The 25027-nt window shown below is 37.3% G+C and overlaps 1 protein-coding gene, 1 long non-coding RNA gene and 1 pseudogene across 2 annotated transcripts; 2 read left to right on the top strand and 1 right to left on the bottom strand.

Moving 5' to 3' along the window:
• Positions 1-1321: 1321 nt before the first annotated feature.
• On the bottom strand, positions 1322-13867 carry LOC145522312 (uncharacterized). The gene is made up of 2 exons (XR_014065978.1): positions 13411-13867; positions 1322-1541 (listed from the first exon to the last, which is right to left on the bottom strand). It is a non-coding gene; the product is annotated as an uncharacterized LOC145522312 (long non-coding RNA).
• On the top strand, positions 5386-6321 carry LOC145522311 (olfactory receptor 10G9-like). Its single transcript, XM_081531085.1, has one exon. The coding sequence runs from the start codon at positions 5386-5388 to the stop codon at positions 6319-6321; it is 936 nt and encodes a 311-aa protein (XP_081387211.1).
• A 7639-nt stretch (positions 13868-21506) lies between the features above and the next one.
• LOC145523593 (olfactory receptor 8B3-like) lies at positions 21507-22443 on the top strand (annotated as a pseudogene).
• Positions 22444-25027: the final 2584 nt, after the last annotated feature.

Genomic DNA, 25027 nt, shown 5'->3' with positions numbered 1-25027 from the left:
GTTTTCAAAGTTGAGAGATGGCTCTCCATTTCTATTGATTTGCAGGCATAATTTATTTTGAATTTAAGCTCTCTGTCAATTATCTGTATTACAAATACTATCTCCTACCCTGCAGCTTGTCTTTCACTTTCTTAATGAGACTTTGTAATAAAAGAAATGATAAATTTAAGAATGAGAGATAGTAATGAAATTTCAAAAGATAACATTTACAATATCATTGAAAAGTCAAACAATGAAAAGATATTCAACTTTAGTTGTCATCAGAAAGAGAAAAATTCCAATAAAATATCACTTCACACACATTAACAGGGCCAAAGTGAAAAAGATCAATGGCACCAAATGATGGTCATATGTGAAACAGCTGGAAATTTCATGCACTGATAGTAGGAGGATAAACTGGTAAAATTCTGGGGCAGAATCTACTAAAACAATGATAAAAATTCCCTGTGACTCAGCAGTTCCACTCCCAGGTATATATCTGATAGAAATACATGTATATGTTTATACCTTTCCAAATGTGTATCCAAAAGGAAGAGATATTATATATAACCTATAGTATATAACATATAATATATAATATTATATGTAATACATTATGGGGGCTTCTCTGGTGGGTCAGCAATAAAGAATCTGCCTGCAATGCAGGAAACCAACTGCCAAGCAGCAGATCTTCCCTGGGATGGGAAGATCCCCTGGAGAAGGAAATGGCAACCCACTCTAGTGTTCTTACCTGGGAAATCCCATGAGCAGAAGAACCTGGTGGACTACAGCTCATGGGATTGCAAGAGTCCGACATGATTTAACGACTATACTACCACCATGATACATTATATATAGTTTTGCCAAAGAAAATTTCATATATACATACACACAAAATATATATTCTGATTTTTTAGCACTGTTTTTAATAAGCAAAATTGGAAACAATTCAAATGCCTATCTATGGTTGAATTAAAAATAAATTGTAGTATATTCACACAATGTATAGTAATATATCAAAGAGAATCTGTGCTCTGAAACATCATGTATAAATAGCTTATGCACATATGATTTGTGTCCATTTGTTTATGTATGATTAGGTTCAAAATATTGAAAAGTGTATATTACCATATGTGAAGTAGATGACCAGTCCAAGTTCGATGCATGAAACAGGGCACTCAAAGTAGGTGCACTGGGCGACCAAGAGGGATGGAATGGGGAGGAAGGTGGGGGGAGGGGTTTGGGATGAGGGGGACGCATGTACACCTGTGGCTGATTCATGCCAATGTGTGGCAAAACCCACCACAATATTGTAAAGTAATTAGCTTCCAATTAAAACAAATTAATTTAAAAAGGAAATGTTTATTAAATATCTAAATCAGTGGCTCTCAACTGTGACTTGAAAATGTCTGTAGAAATTGCTGATTGTCTCTGGTACTTGTGTCTGTGTCTGGTGGTGATGGATGCTGCTAAACATCTCTGAATGCACAGGACAGTTCCCCACAAGACTTGTCTTGCCCACAATGTCCATAGTTCTGAGGTTGAGAAAACTTGATCTGGATCTAAAAGTAAGCAAAGATGTGTAAGATCACAGTAATAGAAAGTGCAAAACATTTTTGAGAGATATATAAAAGTTGCTGAAGAAGTGATGGATTATAAATTGCTCACGGCTTGGGGTTCCCTGGTGGCTCAGATGGTAAAGAATCTACCTGCAGTGCAGGAAACCCAGGTTTGATCCCTGAGTCAGGAAGATCTCCCGGAGACGAGAATGGCAACGCACTCCAGTGTTCTTGCCTGGAGAATCCTATGGATAAAGGAGCCTGGCGGGTCCATAGCATCGCAAAGAATTGGACACAACTGAGTGACTAACACTTTCACTTTCACAGCTTGAAAGACAAGATTTTAAAGATTATTTTTATTCTCAAGGGCTCCTCAGATGGCTCAGTGTTAAAGAATCTGCCTGCCAATGCAGGACACACCAGAGATGTCTCCATCCCTGGGGTTTGATCCCTGGGCGGGGAAGATCTCATGGAGGAGGATATGGCAACCCACTCCAGTATTCTTGCCTGGAAAATCCAACGGACAGAGGAGCCTAGTGGGCTACAGTCCATGGGGTCGCAAAGAGTTGGGCGCAATTGAGCCACTGAGCATACACATTCTCCTCAAATTGTTAATAGATTCAATATAGTTCTAAATATAATCTCGGCACTTTATTCTATAGACACGTGGACCCTATAGTGTATATTCAAATGGAGAGAGATCTCAAAATGGCCAAGATAATCTAGAGAAGTAAAATTTAGTAGATTCACAATACTGGATATCAAAAGTCACCATGCAGACTTCCCTGGGGGTTGAGTGGGTTAAGACCTTGGATTTGCATTGAAGGGGACCAGAGTTTGAACCCTGGTTGGGGAACTAAGATCCCACACATGACTTGGCATAGCCAAAAATAAATAAATAAGTACATTAAAATATTTTTAAAAAGTCACTATGAAAGTTTCCTCTAGATTCTCAAGTTTTATTTATGTATTATCTTAGTGCTTTGAGTTTTTCCCCTTTATTTAAATCTTTACTTCATTTGGGATTAGATTTATTTTAGATATGATATAAAGATGCCATTATTTTATAATAATTAGGAATTATAGCTGTAATTATCTCATTAATTGAAGTGGTATTTAGAAAATTGGTTTAAGTTCCCAATTGTTTTATTTTCTCTCTTATAGTATGATTATAAAGCTCTTTAACTTTATAACATATGATCAAACAGAATGAGCTGCAAAATTTGTATTTTAAAATGCAATCAATTTAGTTCAGAGCATTATTTTTTATGGTTGGTTTGTTTGCTTATTTTCTTTAAAATGTCTTTACCTAAACAAATGTAGTAATGACTACCACAAATATCTAAAAACAGCTGTAAAACAGTTTGGGAATTTAGTTGTTTTAAATCACCTTAAAATGTGCTGAAAGAAAGAGTGAGATATGAGATGGAGTGCAGAAATAAGAGATGATAATTTGTAGGTTCTGAGCAATTTTAAGTTGAGAAAAAACCATTGTGAGTTTATCTGCATCATTGATGAGGCAATAGGGTAACAGTGCTTCTTTCCCCTTAGGTAAAACTGCAAGCTCCAGAAATACATGAACTCTTCTCGGAGTGTTCAAATAACAAACATACAGGGAGATATACATGTAATTTTTAAAAACTTTTAATTAGATTCATTTTGTTGTTTTTCTGATCATTCAGGAAACCCAAGGGTAATCCAATTCCTTGTGAAAATAAATCAAATTAAGCTCCTGCCTGTCTAGCTATGTTAGTTTCCATTCTTTGCCCTTCAACTAGTTGGGTCCTATAATGGAAATGAACTGCTCTTTCTCCAGAAGCAATCACAGGTATGTCAGCTCTTTGCGTAGTAACTTGCAAACAAGTGCCTTGATGTAGCATGTAGAAAGTTAAACATTTTGGCAGGCTGGGGGGTAAACACAAATGAGTTTTATATTGTAATGAATCACATAGTGGCGGTGAGTTCTTACAAAGGTAGATTTCTCTCATTTCTGCTTGCTTTCCTTCTTAAGCTTCCATTCAGAGATAAGATATTGTTAGATTTCCTTCTAAATGTGGCTATCAAGTCCTGTCTGTCTGCCTTTTACTCCGTCTCTGTTTCTTATTTATTCTTTCTCTCTGTATGTATGTATGTATGTATACAAATTGCACACACACACATATATATACACATCTGTATATACACAGTTAGTAATAAGGACCTATGATTAGTTACTAAGTTGCTATGGCATAAAAGACAAATCAAACACTGATACCTCTCATTGATACTTCTGCCTTAGGTCTCAGGCTACCTTGCAATTCACCTGATGAAAATTTTCATACTTTAATCTAAATGTGATTTTTCCTTATGATGGGACCCCACTGGTGCAGTAGAAATTTTAGAGATACATTTGTTCTGTTTTTTGAGGTTTGATATCCACATAGGTTATTAGGGTAAGTGTCTCTGTGATTTACTCTTTCATTTGAAATATGGCTTTAATGTAGCTTAACACACATTGTGTGGAGATAGGATCCGTTGTGTGTGGGTTTTGCTAAGAGCAGGAAACCTCATTTCTCTCATGTTGATGAGTCTTCACTTGAAATATACTAACAATCTTGACCTTGACAATATTTTGGATTAAATTAAAACCATCATTTCTGCCTCACTTTCCATAGTACACAATTCCAATGTTTCTTAATGTTATGCTAACATAGGTCCTTTTCTCTTACAATGGTTCTGTATTTCTTGTCACAAGTAGTAGGCTTTAAATAGGAATCTGATACTTGATGGAATCTCTTCTCTTATGAGGGCATCACCTGGATTTAGGAATATGAGGAGTAGAAGGTGGGGGGAGGAATATCATCTCTAACAAAGCCAATACTAGAAAATACTTAGATATTTAAGACAACAATATGTGTCAATATACTAGAACCCAGTCCCTACCCAGTGGATTGTAGTTGGGAGAACATATATGAAGTTTATGTTCTTAGAGCCTCATGAAAGACTATCTAAAATAAGACAAGCATGCGGCCAGCAGTGTTATGAGAGTTGCTATCTTCTGGATCGTATGAGAGGCTGTAGGGATTCTATATGGAGTTTAGATTCTTAACCTGCTCTGAGAGTATTTCCTATAAAAGCAGGTAGTGGTTTTACTGAGACACCAGTACCAATACCAGTGGTGAAATCTTCTTCAAAGGTGTAGCTATGAAATTGAGAAGTCTCTACAACACAATGAGAATTTACTTCCCCTCTCTTCTCACCTCTCTGTCTCAGTCTCTCTCTCCATTTATCTGTATCTATACATTTTTAAAAATAAGTCAGCAGCTTCATATGGTTTGCTATCATTTATTGAGTACCTATTAATGTAGGCACTTTACTAAATACCTTACATTTATTATCTTACTTTGTACTGACATCTTCACTGAGACAGGTGATCATGAGCTTCAGGTGAGATTAGAAAACAAGCTGAAACCTTGGTTTCAACATTGTGAAGCCTGGAGCAGAGGACAAAGCTGACATGACCCACGGAGAACACCAAATAGAAAACTTGCATTGTTTTATGGTGCTAAGTTAGTGATATTTATGATACACCAAGAGAAATTTACAATGAATTTCTACCAATTGTTTTTGTGTGTGTACAACTGTGTATGCCTCTATGTCATTGAGAGTGAGAGAGAGAGAGAAGATGAAAACATTCTATCTCCTTTTACAAAGGAGCCTTGTGATAAGCAGAGTGGAATATAACTCTAGAATTATGTGTGATGTATGATGCAGATTTCATGTAGAGAATGAGTGGTCAATTCTTGACTAAATGCTGGGTGCTCTTGATGTTCCCATAGAGAGAGAGAGAGATCAAAAGTGTGGAGAAATGACAAACATAAGCCTAGTGACAACGTTCATCCTCTCGGGCCTTCCCCATACACCAGAGCTGGACACATTCCTCTTTGGAATCTTCCTGGTGATCTATGTCCTCACTGTGGTGGGGAACTTCCTCATCCTGCTGGTGATCACAGTGGATCCCCGCCTGCACACCCCCATGTACTACTTCCTAACCAACCTGTCCTTCATTGACATGTGGTACTCCACGGTCACTGTGCCCAAAATGCTGATGACCCTGGTGTCCCCAGAAGGCAGTCCTATCTCCTTTCATAGCTGCGTGGCCCAGTTTTACTCCTTTGACTTCCTGGGCAGCACCGAGTGCTTCCTCTACACCGTCATGTCCTATGACCGCTTCCTGGCCATCAGTTACCCACTCAGGTATGCCGGCATGATGAGTGGGAGGACGTGCGCCCTCCTGGCCACAACCACGTGGCTCAGTGGCTCTCTGCACTCTGCTGCCCAGACCACACTGACGTTCCGTTTGCCCTTCTGTGGACCCAACCAGATCCAGCATTACATCTGTGATGCACCATCTATCCTCAAACTGGCCTGTGCAGACACGTCCACCGTGGAGATGGCGATCTTTGTCAACATTGGGGTGGTGGCCTTGGGCTGCTTTCTCCTGATAGTGCTGTCTTACATGTCCATTGTCCATTCCATGCTGAAGATCCGCACCTCGGAGGGGAGATGGAGAGCCTTCCAGACCTGTGCCTCCCACTGCGTTGTGGTCCTTTGTTTCTATGTTCCCCTTGTTTTCATTTACCTGAGACCAGGCTCCAAGGAGGTTGTGGACAGGGTTGTGGCTGTTTTCTACACTGTGATGACACCTCTTCTGAACCCTGTGGTCTACACCCTGAGGAACAAGGAAGTGAAGAAAGCTCTGCTCAAGCTTAAAGACAAAGTAACGTATTCACAGAGCAAATAATCTCTGCAATGTAGACTTGCTCATTTTAAAAATATAGTATTAAATAGTGTAATATAGCATAGAAATATAGTATAGCATAATATTGTAATATAATTTCTTCAATGTGAAATGTATTTGGTCAATAGTTCTCAATATTAAACTTTTAACAAACTACTTAGAAATATTTGTTTCACAGATTTTTTTTGAGGAATTTAAAAATTGCAATTTTTAAAGTTACAGTGAACATGCTATTCACTCATTCATCTGTAACATGTTTCTTTTTACTTTTTTCCCTTAGTTTTGTTGACTTATAATTGATTATGACATCATTTTTACCTTTTTAGGGAGGAAATATTCAGCCTGGATCTTGGATGCAGAGGAATGAATTATTTCTATATACTTACATTGACAATATACTTTTTTGTTTACATCTTATGCACAGAAATTGGGGATATAGAATTTTGGGGACACTGTTCAAGGATAGCATGAATTATCAGAGGTGACTTACTCATGGATGCAGTTGTGTACCTGTCTCCTCAATTCTTTTTGTGGCTCTGTGTGTGTGTGTGTGTCTGTGTGTATGTATGTGTGAGTTGTACCTGAAGGTCCCAAAGTAACTAGTCCTCTTCCCAGCACATTTGACCCTGGTCGGTGCTCCCACATTGAGAGTCTCACACTTCTGAGCAGCTTGCTGTCTCGCTAGGTAGGTCTGCCAGGACAACCTGTGGCTCTGACAGGCTCCTTTCAGAGACTGGGAACCATCACCACCTTCATAGAGCCCTGAAGTTTCTCAGGTTTGGTCAGTGTGATCAGGAGGAAGCTACCATCAGACACCTCCAGTCTCCATCACATAATCTGACCTTGAATTCCTATTAATTGACCAGGTGCCCATATTCAGCACAACCATTCTATGCTGGGTCATTTTACTATGGATGTTGGTGATGGTCATGCTGCAGACAGAGCTCCTACTCTCAATATTTTAGAGTCTTGGAAATTCAGATTCACCAAACCTCAACCTTCTCTAGGACAAGGACACCCTACATTGCAGAGAGCCAAGGGTACTTCCTATTTAGAAAGAAAGTAGAAAAATTAAAGTGTAATTAAATCACTTGGCATCATGGGATTTCAACATATTTCTTTTACAAGTTAGAAAAATGAGGCCTGATAAAGAAAAAACACTCTAAAAAACTCAGTGACTAGCTACACAGCCCATACAAGTGGGCTTCCATGTATAATGGATGAAGTGCTATAACTACATGCAGACAAAAGCAAGTATTGGCTCAAATAAGTTTAGAAGTAATTTTATGCTCTATATCTCTATTTCTCATCTGTGAAAGATCTTGTCTCACAATACTTTCAGGAGGATTAAATGAGTTAGGAGAAGTAAAAGTGCTTTGAGTGATACTGATTCACAATAAATTCTTAAAGTTTTAAAATTCAAACCTGGGACTACCAGCCAGATAGCATGATTTTCAGAATCTTTTTTTTTATGAGTTATTTCAATGATTCCCTAGCCACTAACATAATATTTTAAAGATGCATGACTATAACTTTCTTTAAATCACTGATAATAAATTACTTTCATGATTAACACCATTACTGACAATGTAATTTTTCTAATTATTTTGATAAATTTGACATTCCCATATTTACCAGTTTTCACGTGATTCAACCATAATAAAATCCATGAAACATTAAAATTATATGTTCTTAAATTATTCCAGAATAATTCAGAGACAAAAGCATAGATGTTTTTGAGCTTGGGATATACTGGACATTTTATAAGTTAACCGTTATAGGAACCTTATAAAATAGGTACTGTTGATACATAAGATGTCAAAACTGAAGATTAGGACAGCTACTCAGATTCGCACAGTTAGTAAGGAATTTGGTCAAGGCTTAGCCCCAGATATCTGACACCAAAGCCCATTGTGTTAAATTCTACCCTGCATTGCTATCACTAAATATCAGGAAACTTTTAACTGTTTGGGGAGCAGGACAATATCAATGGACGTCAATAACCACTGAAATAAAAAGCACAGAATTTTGTACAGTTATGTGTAGTTTGTATATCAAATGTAGGTTTTGAAGCAATTTTCCCTCATATACTGTGAAGAGTACCTTAGTTACCCTACCTCTGCCTGACTTAGATTTTAAATGCTTCATCACACTGCTTATTTACATGCTCCACATTAAGTTGTGGACTCCTCAAGGAGAAATACTGTCTTATCCTCTATAGTAATCCACCTTCATAAATTTTGGCCTGTTTTCTTTATGATGTTCTCCCTGTTACAAGCTCTTTCCATTTCCCAGGATGTTTATACTTTCTGAGGGACCCAAGTTCTGATGTACACTCATAATATTAGATATCACTCCTAAACAGGGGCCTTCTCTTTCTCACCATGCTATTCCTGCCTTCCTTGTTCAAATCCTTGTTTGTCAGGTATTTCTATTGGGAAATAAAGCTATTGCATCAAATTTCCTATGTCTAAATTTTTCCCCCTCTTTTTCCTCATTTGGCTTGTAGGTGCTATGATTGAAGCAGTAAAAGTTACCCTAAAACTCAGAGGGTCTGCCCATAATCATTCCTTGTACATCTCTAATTTATACAATTGAAAAAGGGATAAGAGAAGAGATAAATAAAGATGATAGAGGTGGGATGGAATGAAAGATCTCAGAAAACAAAGAGTAATTGATAATTAGAATACTTCAACAATCCTTTATATTATCAAATATGAATTGGAGCTACTTTATTGTATAAACACTTCACCATGTCATTAATAATAAAAAGGAATCAAATAATTCAGAGTGATGTTTGCTTTCCACTTAGGAAATGATGAAAGCTGAGCAAAACTTTCATGTGTTATACTGTATTTTGATGTATTCTCTTGAGTCCCTCCTTGAAATAACTGCTGTGGAGCACTGAATTTGTCCTCTGAGTCTCATTATTGTGTCATTCCCCTGTTAACCTGAAATTTTAAAATATTGTTTGTAGTAGCATGATATGTATGATTGCTTGCTTGAAGCTATATTTCCTGTGTTAATTAGTGCTTGAAAAGGATCTTAAATTATAGAAGTAAACAGTTCAATTATAAAAAGTAAATAGCTAACAGGTCTTCCCTTTTGGCTCAGCTGTAAAGAATCTGTCTGCCAATGTGGGAGAAACGAGTTTGATCTCTTTGTCAGGAAGATCCTATGGAGAAGGAAATGGCAACCCACCTCAATATTCTTGCTTGGGGAATCCCCTGTATCTAGAGGAGCCTGGCAGGCTATAGTCCATGAGGTTGAAAAGAGTGAGACACGACTGAAGTGACCGAGAGCACACGTGCACACACACACACACGCACACACACACACTATATTTAAGAAACAGGAAATACAGAACATCAAGACTCTATTTGTGCTCCAAAAACTCTGGTACTGTGTACCACCAAATGTAAAACACATAAGTAAGCAAGTGAGGTTTAGAATGTCATAAAGTGTGTACGTGGTGCTATAGTAAACCACATGGCATCTAAGCTAGGTAGTTGAGTGAGTCACAGTCTGAAAATAAACTTACGTAGAAGATATAAGATTGCTCCGAACATATAACTCATAATAATAAGAGGTAGCGCATGAATAATACAAAGTCTGTTTCAGTTTATGTGTTTTGGCATCTGCCCCAAATTCACAGAGCTTCTACTTTTCAGGCCAAATCATAATGTATTCTGAGTCTTTTAGTTCTAGAAGAAAATTTGGACACAAGAGGCTAAATTCAAAACATTTCAGATCTCTTTCTTTCTCTGATAATCTCAGTGCCCACACCATGCATACATATTGCCCCAGATCTGCCTCATCCAACCACAAGAAGCCAGTAGGCGCGTTCCTGCCGTGTCCCTGTGGTGGACATGTGGAGACATTAGGTGAACTGCACTAAGGTGTTAACTGAAATGTTTACAGTGTGATCCTTTTTTCTCACTGTGGGCAAAATGAAGACAAAAATACATCTCTTGCTCCTTGGTAAAATGTGGGGGACGTTTTCTACATTCAAGGTTATCATCAGCAAAATATTTTCAAGGAACATTGTTCTCATATTTTGGATACCCATCCTATCAAAAGTGACCAGGGGTCATGCTTATTAGTTTGAAAGAAACATTTATGGAACCCAAAAGACGCTATATGAATATCATATGTTAATTACTGTAAAAAAGCTCTTTGAATTTCTTTCTTTCTTTTTAAATCGGAGTGTAATTGCTTTACAATGTGGTGATAGTTTCTAATGTATAACACAGTGAATCAGCTATGCCTGCCTGCCTGGTAAGTCGCTTAAGTCATCTCTGACTCTATGCGACCCTATGGACTGTAGCCTGCTGGGCTCCTCTGTCTGTGGGATTTTCCAGGCAAGAACGCTGGAGTGGGTTGCCATGCTCTCCTCTAGGGGGTCTTCCTGACCCAGGGATCGAACCTGTGTCTCTTATATCTCTTGCATTGGCAGGCAGGTTCTTTACCACTAGCATCACCTGGGAAGCTTGAATCAGCTATATGTTTACTTATATTCCCTTCCTCTTGGACCTCTATCACACCCTCACATCCCCATTCTACTTCTCTAGGTCATCATAAAGCACCAAGCTGAGCTCCCTGTGCTATACAGTAGCTTCCCACTAGCTGTTTTATGCATAGTAGTTGTTGTTAAGTCACTAAGTTGTGTCTGACTCTTTGTGACCCCATGGACTGCATCACAACAGGCTTCCCTGCCCTTCACTCTCTCCTGTAGTTTGCTCAAACTCATATCCATTGAGTCAATGATGCCATGCAACCATCTCATCCTCTGTCATCCCTTCTCTTCCTGCCCTCAGCCTTTCCCAGCGTCATGGTCTTTTTCAATGAGTCAGCTCTTCACATCAGGTGGCCAAAGTGTTGGAGCTTCAGCTTCAGCATCAGTCCTTCCAATGAATATTTAGGACTGATTTCCTTTAGGATTGATGAGTTTGATGTCCTTGATATCCAAAGGACTCTTGAGAGTCTTCTCCAGCACCATAGTTCAAAAGCATCAATTCTTTGACAGTCAGCCTTCTTTATGGTCCAACTCTCACATCTGTACATGACTACCGGGAAAACCATAGCTTTAACTAGCTGCTTTTTAATACCCTGTCTAGGATTGTCATAGGTTTTCTTCCAAGGAGCAAGCATCTTTTAATTTGGTGGCTGTAGTCACCATCTACAGGGATTTTGGAGAGCAAGAAATAAAATCTGTCACTGTTTCCACTTTTTCCCCATCTGTTTGCCATGAAGCGATGGGACCAGATAACATGATCTTAGTTTTCTGAAAGTTGTGTTTTAAGCCAACTTTTTCACTCTTCTGTTTCACCGTCATCAAGAGACTCTAGTTCCTTTTTGCCATTAGAGTGGTGTCAGTCATGTGCATATCTGAGGTTGTTGATATTTCTCCTGGAAATCTTGATTCCAGTTTGTGATTCATATGGCCCAGCATTTCACATGATGTATTCTACATGTAAGTTAAATAAGCAGAGTGAGACAATATACAATCTTGTCCTACTCCTTTCCTAATTTTGAACCAGTCTGTTGTTCCATGTCTGGTTCTAACTGCTGCTTCTAGACCTGCATACAGGTTGTATGTACTACACATGGTGGTGTGTATATGTTAATCTCTCAATCTGTCCCACCCTCCCCTTTCCCCACTGTGTCCACAAGTCTGTTTCATACATCTGCATCTCTATTCCTGTCTTGCAAATGGATTGCTCTGTACCATTTTTCTAGATTCCACATATATGAATTAATATATGATAGTTTTTGCTCTCTTTCTGACATCACTCAATATGGCAGATTTTAGGTCCATCCACATCTCTACAATGACTAAAGAGGCAAGATTATACAATGTAGAAAATACAGTCTTTTCAATAGGTGTCTGATTCTTTTGTGGCTCCATGGACTGTAACCCACCAGTCTCTTCTGTCCATGGGATTTCCCAGGAAGGAATACTGGAGTAGGTTGCCATTTCCTGCTCTAGTGGATCTCCCTGACCCAGGAATCGAACCCACATCTCCTCATTGGCAAATAAACCCAAAATGAAATGGCAAGGGTAACATAGAATTTTGAAAGGGCTAACAACGTAGCAGCTATGCTTTAGGAGGTTGGTTTATGTTTGTAGTACTGGTGGGCCATCTGAGGAGCTGAGCTGCATGGAGACAGCCACGGGCCCTCACCAGTTATTCCTTTGGCATGATTTTGCAATCATTCTGCCTGGCTTTCATGTTCCCTATTCCTTTTATAAGTTTGACCCTTTGGCTTTTTGAGTTTCTTTTTACCTGGGTTTGTGCATGTGGGGGTATGTTTTAACTGATATATACCTTTTATAAGTTTGCTTTTTTCACTTAAAATATGTATTGTAATCATCCCTACATATCAATATCCAGTTATTTTATTTTCTGGTTTCTTTTTACATATATATGCATGTAATTATTAAGTAATTAGATTATATTACCCATGTCATATTATTATTTCATCCTTAAAAGTATATTTGCTTGTTTTTATCATCACTACTCTTCAGCCTATATTTAATAACCTGATTTTATCTTTTTACTCCTCTCACTATGCTCCCATAATACACACATTGTCAGTTTGTTTTACAAAATGGCACAATGATAGCCACACCCCCTCCTATTAAAAAACATCATGAAAATCCCTCAAGGTTAATTGGTGTGGTTATAAATAAGTCTTTTATTAGCTGCTATGTATTTCATGATGTAGCAGTACCATGATATATTCAACCATTCCTTTTAGGAATTTTCACTCTTTTTCAGTTGTTTTGCAGATATAAGCTATCTATTAACACATATTTGAATAAATGCTTAGCACTGGTGCTTTTATTTTTATGATGTAGCTTCCTGGACTGGAATTACTGGATTAAATTATATATATATAAATTCAATAATGATTACCAAATTGCTTTCTTATAACTATTCATATTCATACCAACAATATATAAGATAAAGCTTTTTCCTTCGTCCAGGCCACCAATAGATGTTTTCACTATTTGTCCATCTAACGAGTATGAATTAGTAACTTGTTCTGTTATTTGACATTTTACTGACTAGTAATGAGTTTACTCACCTTTCCAAGGTCATTTTAATCATCAACTGTGAATTGCTGATCTGTATTCTTTGCTCAGTTTTCCAATTTGAGAGGGGGCTCTCTATTTTTTTGTTGACTTGAGAATACAATTTATTTTGGACCTAAGTTCTTAGTGAAAAATATGTATTAAAATTACCACCTTCCACTCTGTAGCTTGCCTTTCACCCTCTTAATGTGACGTGGTAATAAAAGAAATGATAAATTTAAGAATGAAAGATAGTAGTGAAATTTGAAAAGGATAACATTCACAATATCATCCAAAAATCAAATAACTAAAAGATACTCAACTTCAATTTTCATCAAGAAGAGAAAAATTCCACCCCAATAAAATATCACTTCACACCCATTAGCTGCCAAAGTGGAGAAGACCAATGATGCCAAATGATGGTCATATGTGAAACAACTGGAAATTTCATGCACTGACACTGGTAGAATTAACTGGTAAAACTCCGTGGCAGAATCTACTAAAACAATGATTAACATTCTCTGTGACTCAGCAATTCCATTCCTAGGTATATATCTGATAGAAATACATGTGTGTGCTTATACCAATCTGAATGTGGATCCAAAAGGAAGACTGTTTTTGTTTAGTCGCTCAGTCGTGTCCAACTCTTTCACAACCCCATGGACTGTAGCCCACCAGTCTCCTCCGGTCATGGGGTTTCCCAGGCAAGAATACTAGAATGTGTTGTCATTTCCTTCTCCATTGGATCTTCCTGACACCTAAGGGTCAAACCCACATCTTCTGCATTGGCAGGCAGATTCTTTACCACTGAGCCACCAGGGAAGCCTCAAAATGAAGACATATAACATATAACCTACAATATATAACATATATAAGATTATATATGTTATATATAATAAATTATATATAGATTTGCCAAAGAAAATTTCATATGTACATACACATGGAACATATATTCTAATTTTTTGTAGCACTATTTTTAACAGGCTAAATAGCCTATGTACTGTTGAATTAAAAATAAATTGTGGTATAGCCACACACTGGATTATAGCAAAGAGAATCTGTGCTCTATAACACATGTGAAAATGGTTTATGCACTTATAATTTGTGCCCAGCTGTTTTGGTTCAAAATAAAAAGCAAATGTTTATTAAATATCTAGATCAGTGGCTCTCAACTGTGATTTGAAAATGTCTGTAGAAGTTGTTGATTGTCTCAGATTGGCATCTAGTGGCTAGAGATCATGGATGCTGCTAAACATATTATGATGCACGGGATAGACCCCCACAAGACTTGTCTTGCTCCAAATGTCAATAGTGCTGAGGTTGAAAAAACCTTGATCTGGATGAAAATATAAGTAATGATGTATAAGACCACAACAATAGAAACTGAAAAATGTTTTTTGAGAGATATATAAAAGTTGCTGAATAAATGATGGATCATTAATTGCTCATGGCTAGAAAGACAAAATTTTAAAGATTCTTATTCTCCTCAAATTGCTAACAGATTCAATGAAATTCTAGATATAATCTCATCACTTTATTCTGTAGATATGTGGACCCTATAGTGTGTTTTCAAATGGAGAGGGACTCACAAAATGGCATAGATAATCCAGAGAAGGAAAACCTTGAAGATTTGAAAGACCAGATATCAAAATTCATTATGAAGATTTTCTCTAGATTTTTTGGTTTTGTTTATATGTTGTCTTAATGCTTTGTTTTTTCCTTCTTTATTTAAATCTTTACTTCATCTGGAATTAATTTCATTTTGGATATGGCATACTGTCAGTATTTTCTGCAAAATAAGGAACCATAATTGTAATTATCTTATTAACTAAAGTGGTATTTAGAAAATTGGTTTAAGTTTTCAACTCTTTTCTCTACCTGTAGAATGGTTACTAAGCTCTAGCTGTATTATATAAGATCAAAGAAAATTAGCTACATAATTTTTATTTTTTTAATTTGTTTTGTTTTTAAGTAATTCTTCAAAGGTTCATTTATTTACATCAAAAGGGTTCTTTCTTATTGAAATATACTTGACATATAACATTGTGTAAATTTAAGGTTTACAGCATGTTGACCTGATATATACTATAATTGCCATTGTATCGATAGTTAGCACCTCTATCATGTCACATCTAAATTTGTATTTTAAAATGAAACCAACCCCCGCCACACAGTATTCTTGAGCTTAATATATTTTTTTCTCATTAAAGTTTCAAAACCAAATAAAATGCAATCAATATAGTTCAATGAATCATTTTTTATGGTCAGCCTTCTTTGTTTTCTTTAAAATATCTTGCCTACCAATGCAGGAGATGCAGGAGATGTGGGTTCAGTCCCTGGGTGTGGAAGATCCCTTGGAGGAGGAAGTGGTGACCCTCTCCAGTATTCTTGCCTGCATAATCCCATAGACAGAAGAGCCTGGCAGGCTACAATTCATGAGGCTGCAAAGAGTTAGATACAACTGAGTGACTGAGAATGCAGTATGTAGGCCTTCCTTTGAGAAATGTGTATTTAGATCTTTTGCCCATTTTTTGATTGGGTTGCTGTTGTTTTTTTGACATAGAGTTGCTTATGTATTTTAGATATGTATCCTTTGACAATCACTTCATTGGCAAGTATTTTCTCCCACTCCATGAGTTGTCTTTTTGTTTTGTTTATAGTTTTCTCTGCTGTGCAAATGTTTTTAAGTTAAATTAGGTCCTATTTGTTTATTTTTGCTTTTATTTTCATTACTCTAGTAGGTGAATAGGAAAGCTACTTCTGCGATTTATGTCTGAGTGTTCTGCCTATATTTTCCTCTTAGAGTTTTGTAGTGTCCAGCCTTATATTTGGGTTTTTGAACAATTTTTACTTTTTTTGTGTATTAGAGAGTGTTCTAAACTAATTCTTTTACATGCAGCTTTCCAGTATTCCCAGAACCACTTATGAAGAGACTGTCTTTTCTGTACTGTATATTCTCACCTCCTTTGTCATAGATTACTTTGCCATACGTGTGTGGATTTATTTCTGGGCTTTCTATCCTGTTTTACTGGTCTAAATTTAAGTTTTTGTGTAGTGTTGTACTGTTTTGATTACTGTAGCTTTGTATTATAGTCTGAAGTCAGGGATCCTGATACCTCCATCTTCATTTATCTTTATCAGGATTGGTTTGGTTCTTCAGAGTCTTTTCTGTTTCCTTATAATGTAAATATTTTTTTAATCTAGTTTTGTGAAAAATGTCATTGGTCATTTGATAGGGATTGCTAAGGATCTGTAGATTGCCTTTTGACATATAGTCATGGGTGTACAAAGTAATATTTCAATATTTGTATATATTGCAAAATACCACAGTAAGTCTAGTTAACATTTGTCAAGATTTATAGTGACAAATTTTTTTCTTTTGTGAGAACTTTTGAGATCTGTTCTTTAGCAACTTTCAAATATATAATAGAATGTTATTAAGTATGATCACCACATTGTTTGTGCTGTCCCATGACTTATTTATTTAATAACTGGAAGTTTTCACCTTTTGACCCCCTTCATTCACTTTGCTCACTCTCCATCACCTGCCAGTACCACATTAGCAATTACTATTCTGTTTTTTATATCTATAAACTTGATCATTAGTTGTTGTTGCTGATTCTGCATATATGCGTGATCATAAGATATGTATCTTTGACTTAGTTTACTTAGCTTAATGTCCTCAAGGTCTGTTCATGTTGTCACAAATGGCAGGATTGCCTTCTTTCTCATTGTGAACTTATATTAAATATCCCATTATATATATGTGTGTGCGTGTGTGTGTGTACACATATATACACATATATATACTGTGGTGAGATATACCTATATATATATATCTGTATCTATCTATCTATCTATCACAGTCAAGAATGAAAGATTAGATATTCTCTACAGTAACAACATAAGCATTGTACTCTGAACATTTTTCCTAGCCTTCCTCAAATGGATCTGTGTTCTTTCCATAGAGTAACTAGTGAAGGAAAATACCATACCATTTTAAATTTCTTAAATTTTGGCTCTGCCAGCTGATAAATGGAGCGCTGAACCAAGTCCACCTTGGAAAAGCACTTTACCCTGCAATTAATTCCTAGTTCATAAGTGTGGAGTAGGAACTGATATCTCAGCATCTGAGAGAGTCTTCTTGTTGGCTTTCTGACCATGGAGTAAGTAGGAGCTGTTCTAGGCCATGTGGAAGCCCTTGGTCTTCCCACTTTCAAGAAGAGTCATAAAAACTTTTGGCTTTTGAGGAGACTCATAGAGATTAATACTGCTATCAAAAATTAGAAAGATTCAGGATGAAAATTTTGATTACATTCTTATTTAACTCCACAGGTGCAGAATGATACAGAATCATATACATTTAATGGTGTAGTAACTAAAGTCACAGCTCCTGATCTAGATGTGGTCTGATTAGTGTGTGTTAGGACAGCCATGACCAAGGTGATCTCCAGCTGTTAATCACTTCGAATTTGTGAAAATTTCCAAAACACAATCTCATGCATAAAAAATTTTCATATACATAATAGTTACATGCATAACACACATATTTCGTAATGCTAAAATGAGATATGTGTGAACATGATCCAATTTGAAAACAAAATGTTGCCTGAACCACTGGAGCATCCTTTGTGATTTTTTCCCATAACAATCTCTTCTCTCTGTATGAGAGATAATAACTACCCTGACATTACTGTTAGCACTCCCATTGATTTTCTTTTACTAATAAATTTACCAACTATGTTTCATTCCTGTTTTGAACTCATATAAATGGAACCATGCAGCAGCATTTTAACCTAAAAATTATGCTTAAAATATTTGACTTTGGTGTCTGTAGTTACTTAAAATTTTTAAAAATTCTGTAGTATCTGTTTTATGAATAAATTTTTTTCTCTGCTTTTCTGTACTTCCTCTCTCTTCTTTTCACACTAAACAACAATGTGAAAATATCAGGTAATATCTTCCGAACAATAGTTCTTTTGCCTAAAGAAATCCTCTTGATAATTTTTGCAAGGTAGGTCTGTTGGCAACAAATTTGTTTGTCTGAGAAAGTCATTATTTTACTTTCAAGTTGGAGAATAATGGTATTGGATTTAGAAGTCCAAGGTGATAATTTTTTTCAACACTTTAAATATTTAACTCCACTCTCTTCTTGATTGTATGGTTTCTAATCATATTTCCTCTGAAGTTGAGAGTGTTTTATGCTTTTGAATCCCAGGTCCTTATCAAACATATTTTGAGCTTATTTCTCTCATTCTATGTGCTGTTTTTTACCTTCTTCATGATATCTTTTGGAGGATGTCTTATTTTGAGCAGTGTGGAAAGTTGAGGAGCCTGACACTTTCTGACTTTCTAACACTTTATTAAGTATAGCATCTTACTTGACTTAAAAATTTTTTTTAATCTAAAACTTAATCGTAGTTTTGATAGTTATATTTTTATTACAGTGTTGCAGTGTACTTTCATTACAAAGTTTCAATTGCCCATTGGGTAACTGAAGATCAACTATCAGTATACATATACCCCCTCCTTCTTGAGCCTCCATCCCACGAGCCCCACATACCATCCCTCTAGGTCATTACAGAACACTGAGCTGAGCTCCCTGTATTATACAACAGGTTCCCACTAACTATCTGTTTCATACAGGGTGGTGAACCAATGCTTCTTTCTCGATTCTTCTCACCCTCCCATTCCCCCACTGTGTCCACATGTCCATTCTCTACATCTGAGTCTCTATTCCTACCCTGAAAATGTCACATCTGCACCATCTTTCTAGATTTCATGTGTTAGTCACTCAGTCATGTCCAACTCTTTACAACCCTATGGACTATATATATGCATTAGTATATAATATTTGTATTTCTCTTTCTGACTTACTTCACTGTGTATGACAGCCTCTAGGTCCATCCACATCACTACAAATGACCCATTTTTTCTCCTTCGCGTGGCTGAGTAATATTCCATTGTATATATGCATCACGTCTTCTTCATCCACTCATCTGTCAATGGATATTTAGGTTGCTTCTGTATCTTGGCTATTGTAAATAGTGCTACAATGGACATTGGGGTACATGTGTTTTTTTGGATTATGGTTTTCTCAGTATATATGCTCAGTAATGGAATTTCTGGGTCATGTGTGTGTGTGCTAAGTCACTTCAGTTGTGTCTGACTCTTTGTGACCCATGAACATAGCCTGCCAGACTCCTCTGCCCATGGGATTCTCCAGACAAGAATACCAGAGTGGGTTACCATGCCCTCCTCCAGAGGATCTTCCTGACCCAGGGATCGAACCTATGTTCCTTATGTCTCCTGCATTGGCAGGCAGTTTCTTTACCACTAGAGCCACCTAGGAAGTAATGATAGCCCTATTTTTAGTTTTTAAAGCAACCTCCATACTGTTCTCCATAGTGACTATATCAGTTTTCAGGATAGATCATATCTTGGGTCACAAGTGCAGAAGAGATGCTATTATTGTCATCAGTATTTTAGAAATTATGAATCTGAGGCATGAGTGTCCAAGTCAGTAAGTATGGGGGTAGGATTCAAACTCATACCCTCTAATTGTATAGCCCAAACTCTTTTCTATGGTGAGAAGGAATTGGTGACCTCAATTAATGAATAATATATTTAAGGACCCACCTGGATCCTCAGGTATAAATTTCCAGGAGATGTTTAAACATAAGCCTTTAGAAAGGAAAAAGCTATTGCATTTTTTTGAGATAACAATGAGTTATTAGAAGTGAAATGAGTCATTAGAGTTTTACCAAAATTTCAGGGGAGGATATGAAGAAACCTGCAGCCATACTCTGGAAAATTTCAATGTAGGATGTGGGAAGACACAGAACCTGTATAATACATTTTTCTTAAGAGAGGAAGATGATGGGAAGATGTGAGTTTATTTTTGCCTCTACCTTGGGGATGTACAATCCCTGGAGTGACATGTAAACTGGATTAAAATATTGAATCCCTAAGCACATAAATAGAGAACATGATCTGGAGTGTAAACCCACCTTCTTTATTTCTTTTTTTTATACATAGAATCTATTCCCTGGGGGAGAGACTTAACAAGCTCCTACTCTTGATAATCACGTGCACCACATCATTAAACTCACATTTAAACTTCCGGGTCTCATCAAGTGGCAAAGCTGATCACAATGCTCTTTATTTTCCTCTGTTGCTTGAGAAGACTCAAAGTCATAATCTGAACTTAACATTTGTAGGTCAGAAAGATTTCCAGGTCATGCCTGAAATTAAGTCTGGGTTGCATCCTTTTAGAATCAGAGGAACCAAAGCCTCAAACCAGAAACTGCCTTTCTGGGACCACAGGGATAAATACCAAGGGAGAACTCTAAGGTTTCTGGCCAAAGGAGGGTGAGTTTCAGAATTCTGTTAATATTAATTTCCTTCTTATTTTGAGAAAGAAGTTCAGGGGTGTAATATCTGCCACTCCTCTGGGCCTCCATTTTGTGCAGTCCTGAGATTCAAGTGAAACTCTTAGGAGAATGTATTCAAGGGGGATCAGAGAGTGTTCAGAGATTAAGCTCAGAAAGTGAAATATCTCAGTCAGTAAGTTCCCTCTCCATGGACAAATTCTCACTCTTCTACTTGGGGCAGTAACTTAACCTCTCCTAGCCTTTGGTCCCTTTGTTTTTGGTTAGAGATAATCTTCTTGGTTCCTACTCACACCAAATCTAATCTGCTTTAGAAGCCAGCACCATTGAGCTAGGGTCTGCCTCCAATGATACTGATCAGGGGGAAGACTCAAGTGAATGAATAAATAAGAAGGAAGATTCTGTCCTTCTCCATCCCTCTCTCCTCCCTTGATTTTTCCAGCAGACATGTTTGCATATGGCAGCACTGCCTTCCCTCTGTAGGCAAGTTTGTAATGCTCTTTGCTTTCTTTAGCTTAACAAGACCTCAGTAATGGAAAGTCCATGTCACTCACTATCATGATAATGGTAAAGGTAGATTCCATGGGTCCAGTTTGGGCTAGTCTCAAATATGCTCAGTATATACACTTTTTTGTAGGATGAGACATTGTCAGAAGAGCTGAGTTGTTCTCTAATGGAACTCTTTCTACTGTTTCCACAGATTGCCTTAGAGAAGAATGGCTCCTGGAGTTGGTTCTTTTGTGACTGAATTCATTCTGGTGGGATTAACAGATTGACCAGATCTCCAACTTCCCTTGTTTTTTCTGTTTCTAGGAATGTATATGGTCACTGTGATGGAAAATTTGGGGTTGATCACTCTAATTGGGTTGAATTCATACCTACACACCCTGATATACTTTTTCCTCTTTAGCTTGTCTTTGATAGACATCTGTTATTCTGTATTTACACCCAACTTGCTGATTAACTTTATATCAAAGAAAAGTATTATTTCTCATGTGTGATGCATGACCCAACTGTACTTTCTCTCTCTCTCTTTTTTTTTGCATTTCTGAGTGCTATGTGCTAATATCAGTGGCCTATGACCGCTATGTGGCCATCTGTAACCCACTCTTGTATAACATTGCCATGTCCCCTAAAGTGTGTTCCAGTCTTATGCTTGGTTCCTACTTGATGGCATTTTCAGGTGCCATGGCTCACGCTGGATGCATGCTGAGACTGACCTTCTGTGATGCGAACACCATCAACCATTATTTGTGTGACATCCTCCCTGTGCCCCAGCTCTCCTGCACAAGTACCTACATCAATGAGGTAGAAGTGTTCATTGTGGGAGGCATCAACATCACTGTGCCCAGTCTCACCATCTTTGTTTCTTATGGTCTCACCCTCTTCAGCATCCTCCACATCAAGTCCACGGAGGGCAGGCCCAGAGCCTTCAGCACCTGCAGTTCTCACATCATTGCTGTTTCTCTGTTCTTTGGATCAGGGGCATTTAGGTATCTAAAACCATCTTCTACTGGATCTATGGATGAGGGGGAAATCTCTTCTGTCTTTTATACCAAATTGGTTTTCATGATGAACTCCTTAATTTTTAGTTTGAGAAACAAAGATGTTAAAATTGATTTGAGTAAAACCCTGAGGAGAAGAAAGTATTGATTAGCATCAGGGTCTCCGTGCAGGCAGTCATAGAACAGGAGTGTCTGTGTTTATTTACAATAGTTTTATTGGCATCCTTCTTATCCTGTTTCTTTCTCACATGGGGAAGAAAATTGGAGTCACCTGTCAAGTTGTATTCAGTTTTAAAAGTAGGTCTTCTTTCTTTCTTCACCACTTTCAGAATTTACTGTTCTTTTTCTATTTCCTATTTAAGGATAGAAACTGGAGCCTATTATACAGAGTGAAGTAAGCCAGAAAGAAAAACACCAATACAGTATACTAACGCATATATATGGAATTTAGTAAATCGGTAAAGATAACCCTGTATGCGAGACAGCAAACGAGACACAGATGTATAGAACAGTATTTTGGACTCTATGGGAGAGGGTGAGGGCGGGATGATATGGGAGAATGGCACTGAAGCATGTAAATTATCATATGTGAAATGAATCGCCAGTCCAGGTTCAATGCATGATACAGGGTGCTTGGGGCTGGTGCACCGGCATGACCCAGAGGGATGGGATGAGGAGGGAGGTGTGAGGGGGGTTCTGGAAGGGGAACACATGTACACCCATGATGGATTCATGTCAATGTATGACAAAACAAATACAATATTGTAAAGTAAAACAATAGATTAAAAAGAAAAAGAAATACATTCATCTCCATTTGTTTTCCATTGTCATTATGGTCTTTGTTTTTTTCCCTTAGAAAAAGATAAATGGTTCTGCTAATGATTGAAAAAGTAACATTGTTGTATCTTTAAAGTCCTTTTAAAGTATTTATTTTTAGTTATCAATAAAGTTAAAATTAATACTATCTGCTTCGGGGCATTAGGGCATTTCTTAAATGCCACTTGTGCCAGTGGAAGTAGGAATCGGATAATCTGTCTTACCCTTTTCTGTCGCCCTACAGTGGTCAGGAGTATGATTCCTCCAAATGCCAGTGTTTCACAATTACCTGTGTGTGTGCTCAGTCATTCCATCATGTCCAACTCTGTGACCCCCTGGATTGTAGCTGGCCAGGCTCCTCTGTCCCTGGAATTTTCCAGGCAAGAATACTGGAGTGGATTGCCATTTCCTTCTCCAGGGGATCTTCCCAACCCAGGGACTGAACTGTGAAACCAGCGTCTCCTGCGCTGGCAGGCAGATTCTTTACCACTGAGCCACCAGGGAAGCCCCACAGCAGACTATTAGCCTTTCGATTTCAAGTCTGTCCCTCTTTCTAGTATTCTTTATGTCTCATGACTCATGCTCATGTCCACTCATGTCTGACTCTTTGTGACCCCATGGACTGTAGCCCACCAGTCTCCTCTGTCCACGGGATTTTCCATGCAAGGGTACTGGTGTGGGTTGCCATTTCTTTCTCCAGAGATCTTTCCAACCCAGGGATCGAACCCTTGCCTCCTTTGTCTCCTACATTGCAGGAGGATTCTTTACCCACTGAGCCATTACTTTATTTTATTTTTATTTTAGTAAAGGCAAAATGTGAGAAAAGATTTGTTTTGAAAGCAGACTTTTTCTACAAAAAAAAAAAGAATGTGAAATGAAGTATTTTCAGAATCTTATAATTCAGAGAACAGAGCATGGAAGAAAAATAATTCCTGGAATGTATCATTAGTCCACAATCCAAAGAGACACAGGACAATACATGAGGTCCCTCAGTAGGGGATAGTCAATGAGATTTAGAAACCACGCTTCATTGTGAATTTTTACTCTGATGGTAGAGTATTGTAATTATCCTTGTTTTCCATAAAGCTGTGTCTAAAATCATATAGAATGATCACATTAATAGTGGTTTTGGGGCTGAATATCAATGGTTGCGGCCACATCTGTGGGGAACTAGGTAAGGAGAGGCCAGAATTTTTGTCTTATTTTTAATTTATTTTTATTTGTTTTGATTATTCTTATTATTTACTTGTTTCTTTTAGTTAACCACTTTGTGCTGAAGTATAGTTAATTTACAATGCTTTGGTAGTTTCAGGTGTACAAAATGTGATTTAGTTACATATATATGTATATGTGTACTCATATATACATATATATATTTAAAAATTCTTTTCCATTATAGGTTATTATAAGATATTGAATACAGTTCCTGTGCTATAAAATAAGCCCTTGTTATTTATCTATTTTATATATAGCATGGTGTTTACGTTAACCACAAACTTTTAATTTATCCTGAAATTTTTTTTATTTCATTTTATTCTTGAAGCACTAAATAAATAGTTCAAATAATCTCAGTGAGGTCCTGATATAGAAGGGAAAACATGCCTTCCTATTTTCATATGGAGAGACTTCCTTGGCATAATATATTGTAAGAGTTATCTGGCCTGTCATATGAACACAAAATTGTAGAATGACTGGCTTTTATCTCTCTACTAAACAACATGCTGATACTGTACTAACTCATAGGCAGTAATTTTCTACTTTGCCCTCTTCCTTACCCAGACAGTGCAGTGCTGTGCTCAGTTGCTTCAGCCATGTCCAAGTCTTTGCGACCCTATGGACTGTAGCCCAACAGGCTCTTCTGTCTATAGAATTCTCCAGGCAAGCATACTGGGATGGTTTTCCATTCCTCTGCCAAG

Source organism: Giraffa tippelskirchi, chromosome 10 (genome assembly GCF_054371585.1).
Source record: "Giraffa tippelskirchi isolate mGirTip1 chromosome 10, T2T-mGirTip1v1.2.pri, whole genome shotgun sequence".
NCBI lineage: Eukaryota > Metazoa > Chordata > Mammalia > Artiodactyla > Giraffidae > Giraffa > Giraffa tippelskirchi.
This window is presented reverse-complemented; position numbering and strand designations above follow the sequence as displayed.

Excerpts from the sequence above, each read along its gene's own strand:
- LOC145522311 (XM_081531085.1), top strand. The coding sequence starts at position 5,386 with ATGACAAACATAAGCCTAGTGACAACGTTCATCCTCTCGGGCCTTCCC.